The 9,359-nt window shown below is 36.0% G+C and overlaps 1 protein-coding gene across 4 annotated transcripts in view; it reads right to left on the bottom strand.

Moving 5' to 3' along the window:
* Nucleotides 1-3,408: 3,408 nt before the first annotated feature.
* Nucleotides 3,409-9,359, bottom strand: part of LOC117169506 (acidic phospholipase A2 PA4) — a 223,018-nt gene continuing 217,067 nt past the window's right edge. For all 4 annotated transcript variants that reach the window (XM_033355918.1, XM_033355916.1, XM_033355919.1 and 1 more), the window contains one exon: nucleotides 3,409-4,913. In XM_033355918.1, the coding sequence (XP_033211809.1) occupies nucleotides 4,811-4,913 (103 nt within the window). In that variant the 3' untranslated portion in view covers nucleotides 3,409-4,810. The remainder of the gene's footprint in view (nucleotides 4,914-9,359) is intronic.

Below are 9,359 nucleotides of genomic sequence, written 5' to 3'. Positions count from 1 at the left end.
GGTCAGCCCTGAAGATGTGAACTGCAATGTTCACGAAACGTCGGCAAACAATTCGTAGTTTTTTACACGAGTGAAACCCGAAATATCTCTTTTTATCAAAATAAATCATCGTCAAAGCATAAAATCTATTACCAGATCATTATTCGTTGATTTGCAACGCATGTGCAAATTTGATAGCTTTTATTAATTTTTTGCGAAGGTTTAGACTATTTATTCTAAAATTGGTGTCAGTGCTCAATATTAGCGAATAAAAAAATCTGAAATGCATCAAACCAAAAATGATCTGCAAAGTGCTACCATTGTCGGGAGCCTTGCGCGTTCTGTTGTTTTCAACCGCACTTACTACAACTATGTTTGGTGTTGTCATTGTTGTTCCCATGAGAAGCCAGGGAAAAGGGTTCGTCCATCCTTGTAGAGCCTCGCATGCAAGGATAAGGCTACGTACTCTGAGAGGTCACTCGGTATCCCAGAGTCACCGTTCTAGGCACCTCACCCAGGTGCCATTCAGCTTTCGGCACGGTTTTCACACCTCCGCTTGGGGGTTAATTCCTTCGGGACCACCCCTAGACAATTGTCCGCGACTGCCTATTTATTTTTGTAACCATATTCAGCAGAAACCCTTGTTGCAGGGACCCTCTATCCGCAACCCGAGGACGCGTTCGGTGGCTTTGGCATAGTCCCTTCGGTTTGATTCTAGAGGAATCAAACCCGAATCGAATGGTGGAGGAGCTGGGAGGAGCCCGCCAATTCAGTAAGTATCTCTTGTGACGTAACCCAGGGAGCAGGAATTGTCGTTGAACCCTAACAAAGGAGAGCTACCGTGCGAAGTAGATATCCGGAATTTACTGCGGAGCCAACCCTGAACAGAAATAATTTTCTGTTGACAGATAAAATATTCTAACAAATTCTATGACCCCTTTTTGTCGAGCACCTCTCCTGAACCACGGTACAATTAAAAGGTTCTTTCCTATATTTTTGGGATTCTGTCCTGACCGGTCGAGAAGATAAAGTGGCGTTAATATTTTTGTCACGTTACAATAGGCTAAAAAAATGTTGACAATCCAATTTCGGTTCAGTCGGCGAGATACATACGAGTATTTTGTACATAAAACAATTCTGATCAATTCCGTTTCGTTTAGTCCCTTCTTTGACTACACATTAATCGCATTCGAATCGTTTCGCTGGGGCTGTACTCATTCCAATCGCTCTCGTTATCACGTTTCGACGTTCCTAAACACTGAAATGATATATTCAAATATACGATAGAAAACCAATGGAAACGTTTCCATAGTAATCAATTCGAACCTTTTTACCGGCTATTCTATATGGACGTCTTTAGGATGTTCCGGTGCGCACTAGACTTGACTCAGCTTCGTCTTTTTGACCCCCCTCCCCCCTCGCGAGCAGCCGTGGAATTTTGACAACTACCCCCCCCCCCCCGATACTTTGTCCATGTGGACGTATTTTATGAAAATATATATATTATTAGTCTTCAAAATGTCCGGGAGCTCGCGACAATTCCATGGACGTCATTTGAGTACTCAGTAAAATTTCAGATACTTTTGTTTTCAAATGTCAATAGTTCGAAACTCGTTGACTGTCTAACAGCTGTTTGTGCATTTCGCAACAATTTATCGTTAAACTGGTCGGAAATTCGAGTGAAAAAACGTCATTTTAGTACTCTTCAGATCCACGTGGAATGATTGTTTGGATGCTAAAAACTAACAATAAGTTTGACTGGCAGCTCCTTTGTGGTTTTAGGTATATTACTTAGAACTCTTGCTATCCCAGCTAGAAAGTATCGATGGATTTCGTCTTCCTAAATAGTTAGCTGTATTGAGTAGATTTTCTTGGATTCAAAATATAGATGCAGTATCTAGAAAATTTAGCTGTAATGTATATGTTTCTATTGCTAAGCAAGTATAGGTGTTACAACTAACCAGGTTCAGCTAGATATTCTAGGTGAAAAATATAGCTAAACTTGACAGCCTATCTAGCTGCATTTTCTGGCTTAAGTGCCTATAATTTTTTCTAGCTAATAGGCCGATATATCTTTAGGTATAATGACACAAAAATATATGAACCATATATATATACACTTAAATCTTTATTATATATTAGGTACATACATGACTTAGTTATTAAAAATCTGAAATTGAGAACAGTTATAATCAATACATACCAGTATCTACTCTAGGGTGCATCGAAAAAAAGTTGTAAACGAAGATTTTTTGAGGTGATACGCGCATTGATAAAAGAATACTCACTTTCTCTTGAGAAGTTCAATATAATTCTAGAGGTTACAGCTAATCAAAAAATCTCTTATTTCCATAATCGGTTCCATCATTGTCGTTGCATTACTGTGTATATTATTCATTTTTTAACTCTCACAAGCCACACGACACGTGGTACGAGCTTCTTGTATTTACGGAAAAGTCGGGTGTTAGTGTTGCGCGAACTAATGGAAGGCCGTACATTTTTTAAATCCATTTAAATTTATAGGCCTAAAACTGATGCAACAATTATTTTAAGTTAGAATTTTTAGCTGTACGAGCAAACTCATTATAGGAAATATGCTGTTTGGTCATGACTGCTAGAATGTTTAGCAAATAATGATAGAATTATCTCCAACATTTTCTGTTTGCAGGAGACAGACGGTTTATATATCTTAGCTATCTAGTTTGAAGTTTTACCTAAACTTTATTGCACATTGAGCTATATCTCCCCAGCAATATATTTCTAGCTACAACAGCTATACCATTTTTTTCAGTGTAACATACTGTGAAACATGTCAAAAATTCGAGTGAAAAAACCTAATTTTACTACTCTTGAAACCCATTGGGGATGATTTTTTAGGTACAAACAACTACCAAGAAGTTTCACTGGCAGCTCCTGAGTGGTGCCAAAGTTGACAGAGAGGCTGTCAAACATGCAAAAAATTTAAGTCAAGAAACGTGATTTTAGTACTCTTGAAACCCATTTTTGCGAGCTGTGAATGTACGTTACAAATGAGATTTTCGTAGTTTTCTTTTTTATATACATATTCGTTTTATAAAAACCAACCATCCTCGATGGGTTTGAAGAGTACTAAAATGACGTTTTTTCACTCGAATTTTTGACATGTTTGACAATTTCTCAGTTAACTTTGGCTTAAACATGATTTTACTTTCAAAGAAAAAGTTGTGAAAATATGGAAATAAAAATAAGAATAAAAATTATATTTTGCGCTGGCACAATACAAAAGTTGAAGTATACCTAGAGTATACATTGTCTTCTTTCAGTATATTTTCCACAGATTTAGGGAAATGTGTGTCCACGTGGATTCTAGCTCGACTCCCCCCGGCCCCCCTCGTGGACAAACATGGAATTTTGCCATACCCCCCCCCCCCCCTAAAGTGCCCACGTGGTATATGTATGGCCCCTATCAGGGCTGTCATAAACACCTCAAACCAAGCTCAACCTGAGGTATGAATGAAGGAGCGTTATATTGGAATTTTGAATAGTGATGAGCAAGAAAACTGCGTATTTAATGTTTAAAATTAGAAATTCTGTCAAAAGCTCTAAAAATACAAACACGACTTATGTGATATCTATTTGTTTAGTTTGTAGAGTTCCAAAGTTCCCCTAGGCTGTCCACTATATGGAATGGCTAAACAGAGATTTTACATTTGACATGCATTTAAAAAGCGTTTAACTAAATAAAAAAAATTGTACTTTTGTATTTCAGAAAATCCAAATATAATTGACCTTCACGGATAATGCTTCCTAAATAAAATTTATCAGTAGTAAAGGGTGTCATCTGAAAATATGTATTTACTTTTGATATTATCGTTTGCAGAAGCTACTGCCGAGCTATAAAAAGAACTATCAAAACTTAATATCACCTAAGAGAATAAAATCTCAGCTTTTTAAATAATAGTACACGTACCATGAATATAATCGATGATACATTTATTTTATTTGGCTGTAGTTGACCTTTCTATATAGTGAAGTATTATAAATACTTATTCTTTCATACATTATCCTAGATGTGCATTACTTTCAATGATAGAAACAAATTAGAATGTATTCTATATTTATTCAACAGTGATTGAACTAATCTCAGTTGAACTGAAATGGAATAACTACTGAATATTTCTTGATTCTTTTACAATTCCTTTTTAAGTCCCGGTGAAACGACTGAGTATTTGAAATCTCTTCAAAGATTCAATGGTACACAAAATATCTTAGCCTGCATTATCACATCCATTACAAGATACATGTGAGGATCAGCGCATTGACACGTTAACTACATTTTGATATCAGTGTGAAATTTTAATAAAAGTTTTAAACTACCAGGAAATCAGAGGCATATAACTTAAAAAATATTCCTTAGAAAAATTGGTATATTATTTTTAGAAAAAGAATTTAGATACATCTTGATATAAATTAATTATTAATGCTTTAAAAACTGAAATAATTACCTAGATGTTCTAGGTGGTTTAGCTCTTCATTAAAATTTGTTCACGTGTCTTCATTTCTATCCGAAATGTCTATAATAAATACTACTCTTGAGCTTAGTTTCGTTGTTCCAATTGTTATTTTCAATCGGGAAATTTCGTAAAAATCACAAGTTATAAAGATACAATTCTTCATCTATCTTCTCCTTATTGAATTCAGTAAAGTTGTGGCTATAATTTCGTAGGAATCCTGTGCGAAATTGAGTTATCCGTTGCAGCTGGAAATGGAAAAGACGTTATCAAGTGCAAATATTAAAATAAAAAACACTTTATTAACGACTTTCGGGCCCATTTCGCTGCTGCTTTCGAATTCATAGGTTGAAATTGAGTGGCATGAGTGGTACGTATTTATCGCTGGGGCGAAATTTGTACTGCGAACATAGTCGATCGGACTCCGATTCTCGGTACCCATTTCTGAAAATCAAGAAAAAGTTTAAAAAAATTATGGGAACTTGTTTTTTTCAAATAAGTAATATAATAACAAGATAGAAGCATACAGGGCAGTGAAAGATACATCTTCAAGCAAGCGCAGAACCAGAAGGGGGCCCGCCCCCGCCCCTAAGCCCAGACTTGAATCATTTAAATAAGATAATTGAAATTTACTACTGGAAATCGAATTTCCTCCTTTAATACGGTTCTAGAGAAATCATCAATTCTCAGATTCTACTTGACAAATTTAGCGCATACATTTTATATCAGCTAGTTACGTACAGATCCTCTAGTAATGATAGATAGATATATAGATAGATAGATAAATAGATAGAGAGATGGATGGATGGATGGATGGATGGATGGATGGATGGATGGATGGATGGATGGATAGATGGATAGATAGATACACGTTTATTTTTCGCCCTGCTGGCCTTAAAAACTTGACTTGCTTATACTTCCATTTTTTACCAAATTTTTTTACAACTACCTCTTGAAAATTAACATTCATTCACACCTTATTTCTAATTCGCTCGCTTTTATAGCCTAGCCTTTCTCGCTTCGCCTCGTCTCGCCTCGAACGCACGTTGCTATTTTCTCGCTATGCCTCGAATTTCCAGCCTCTGCCTCCGGGGCTAACATCTAATACTTTTCTACAATTTACAATATTTACAATTTTTACACTTATTTCCTCTCCAATTCTTTCCACCTCTTCACATTTCTCCAACCAGTGCTCAACTTTTGCATCCCCCTTCCCGCACAATTGACACATTCTCTTCACTCTAGAAAGCCAGAACCTATTAAAATCCTCCATGCAACCGCATCTCCTTTTCGCTATAAGTTCCTGACTCCCTTGCCCTTTCTCACACAAATAATGCGCTCTCTCTCTTGGAATAATCCACACATAGAGCCAACTCATATACCTTCCTTCCTCGTGCATCCTTCTTACTTCATCCATCTGCAATTCATTCGTTTCAGAATAACTTTCCCTTTTCCACCTCCATCTTCGCACCCCTACGTCTGTTCTTCTTCTCCCACTTACACTCCCTAACCAGCTTTCTTCCCCCCTCTTCTAAAAATTTCCCCACATATTTACACGCTTGTCTTCCCGTTATATTCCTTAAACTCGTTCTTCCTGTCTCCTTCCTGAAAATCTAGTTCGGCGTATTTCTTGCCAAGTCCAGTATTCACTTTAAATACCTCTACTGTATCCTATTTACCTCTTTACTTACCTTCCACCCCCACACCTCCACTCTGTCAAATAAAACACTCATCACTTGCGAATCAAACAATTTTCTTCTCCTTTCAAAATTCGCTGCGAACTGCATTTTTTCCAGTCCCTTCAACTGCCTAATCACCACATTTGCTTTTCACACCCTCTCTTTTATATGTCCATTCACTCCTTCATTTCTTTGAAACAGGAAGCCCTGGTACATAAACTCTTTCACTTTCTGCACCGCTTTTTCTTCCACTGTCACTCCCCTCCCTTATCTCTCCCACCTCCTTTCCTGAACACCATGACCTTCGACATATCTGCATTTAACTCTAACCTATTTTTGTCCCAGTATCTTCTCAACCTTTTCATCATCGCCTTTAAAGCCTCTTCGCTCTTTGCTAGAAGCACTGTGTCATCTGCATATGCGAGTAACCATATCCTGACTCCTCCCACATTGCCTCCTTCTACCACTCTGGCCGCTAGCTTGCTTTCCATATCCGTAATTAAAATTGCAAAAAGCGTTGGGCTAAGCGCGCACCCTTGCCTCAACCCCCTATCCATCCAGAAACACTCAGAGATTCCCTCCCCTCCTCTCACCCTATCTTTCGTCTTCTTAGATACCTCCTTTACCCTCTCGAGCAGGCTTCTCTCCACTCCCTCTCTTCCATTGCCTCCCACAATCTCCCCCTATCAATCGAAGGGAACGCGCTTTTTAGACTGACAAAAAACGCGTACACCATCGTGTAAATTTGTACGCCGTATTCATTAGCGTAATTCCTCTATAATTTTCCTGCTTCTCCCTATCACCTTTTTCATACAGTGGTACGATGAACCCCTTCCTTCACCCTTTTGAGAATCTCACCCCCTCAATACTTTTTTTGCTACCACCTTCAGCCTCTCCCTTAAATCTTGTGTGCTTCATCTCTCTTCCGTGTATCTGATCCTTGAAATGAAACTTAAAAAAATGTCATCCATTTGTCGCTCCCTATCTTCTCACTTATTCCGGCTGTACGTTTCCGAAACCTATTAATTATCTTCTACACTAACGATATTAAATCAGACTAAGTTTCTCATCGAATTCTCATCGAATTTGCATCTCGATAACAACTTTGAGGTGATCTTGCAGGTGAATCAATTTGTAGGAGGCCGAAAAAGTGGATATTACGTACCTCCTCACGGTGTTCTTTGGATCATTTAAAGAATTTTTGACTAAGAAACAATAACTTTAAAATGAATTTGGAGCCTCCCAATTTTTGAAGGTTGGTTTTTTTCCAAAAAGTGACTCAGATGTTGTATGAAAAAGTTAAAAACACATTTTTTCTCTAGCAAAATGTGTATCCGGGGGGTTTTCGGGACAAGGAATCCATGTTTTGACATTCATTTTTATTTTTGAGTGGCGCCAGAGGGCGCTTTCGTACATTTCTTGGATTGTATCGCCTTTTTAATGGTGAAAATTGACGATATTGTTGAAAAAATCGACGAATATTTGACTTTCTCATAATGCAATCACAAATTTTGTATAACCCAAAATGATCAGCGTTGAAAATGAGGGTGGGGGGTACCCATGCACAACCTATATCGATTGCATGCAATTTAAGACTAAAAATTCGTTTTTTTCTTTGTTTACTAGCTAAGTGAACAAAGAAAATTTTTTCAAACAAAGTAAACAAAGAAAAAATCAAATTTTTAGTCTTAAATTTAATACAATGCTATTTGAAATTTGTGATTTCATAATCAGAAAGTCACATATTCGTCGATTTTTGCAACGATTTCGTCAATTTTCCTCAAAAAGGCGATAAAATCAAAAAAATGTACGGAAACGCCCTCTGGCGGCACTCAAAAGTAAAAATAAATATAAAAAATGGATTCCTTGCCCCGGAAATCCCCGGATACACATTTCGCGAGAGAAAAAATGTGTTTTTAATGTTTTCATACAACATCTGAGTTACTTTTTGGAAAAAAAACCTACTTTGAAAAATTGGGAGGCTCCAAATTCATTTTAGAGGTATTATTTTTTGGTCAAAAATTCTTAAAATGATCCAAAGGACACCATGAGGAGGTAAGTAATATCCACTTTTTCGGTCTTCTACAAATTGACCCACCTGCAAGGTCGCCTCAAAGTTGTTATCGATATTCAAATTCGATGAGAATTCGATGAGGAAGTCTGATTTAATATCGTTAGTACATTTTATTGTGTTATAATGGTTATTTTTTATTTGATTAGGATTTGCTTTTGTGGAAAAATGTTCTTCTGTGCAAAATAATTTTGGGCTAATTTATTCATGGTAGAAACAAGTGAATATTTTACGTTTTCTTTTTCTTCAGTATGGATGTGTTTATTACCTACAATTTCTCAATTTTGGAATTTGCGATTTTTTGCATGTTTGCATTGTTTTTTCGAGATATTTTTCCATATTGAGTTCCTATAGTTTTTCCACTAGTTACAATTTTGTAATACTGCAAAGATACTAATAAAAATTATGATTCATTAAAGTGCTTATTGTGAAATTCTTGTTGAATCATATTGTCTAATCACATATTGTCTAATCACGTTCGAATTTTAAGGCTGCTCGGTTGAATATTTTTGTCTTATTTTTGGCATATCTTATCCAAATAACCATATCGCGAATCAAGCAGAGTCGGTTTTTCGATAAAATGTTTATATTTTATGTAATATGAACTCTGGCACTGTTATGAGGTTTCGGCTAGTTATAAAAATTGACATTTTAAAATCATTGATTAATTCACTTTCAGTTAACATAATTTATTTATTTATATAATTACAAACAATTGGAAAAAAGATTAATAAAAATCGGGTTATAATTACAGAAATAATATGGACCTTTACATTCTGTGCATTGACACCTAAGTTTTCTAACAAATTCAGGCTAAATGCAATATGTAAAAAAAATTCCAAATAAATAATCCTTAATCTATAAGTAGAGTGTTTCCAAGTATTTTGTGCATTATTAATAATTTCTCTTACTTTTATTGATAATTTATAGCTTATTATTATAGTCTAAGTTATTTTCTGCAGAATATTTAGTGCTCTGTAAAAAACGCACGTTTGAGAAAATTTGAAAAGGGAAATTTAAAACATATGGAAATAAATTCAGTAATTCTCAGGGTTTCAAATATTTGCAATGATTTCATTCTTAATTCTGTGTGCCCACAGTTCTTGTAATTCAATTTGCGAAAACTGAAAGATGGTAATA

This window comes from Belonocnema kinseyi, chromosome 3 (assembly GCF_010883055.1).
Source record: "Belonocnema kinseyi isolate 2016_QV_RU_SX_M_011 chromosome 3, B_treatae_v1, whole genome shotgun sequence".
In the NCBI taxonomy this organism is placed as follows: Eukaryota; Metazoa; Arthropoda; class Insecta; order Hymenoptera; family Cynipidae; genus Belonocnema; species Belonocnema kinseyi.
The sequence above is the reverse complement of the archived record's forward strand: the minus strand, read 5'-3'. Positions and strand labels throughout refer to the sequence as shown.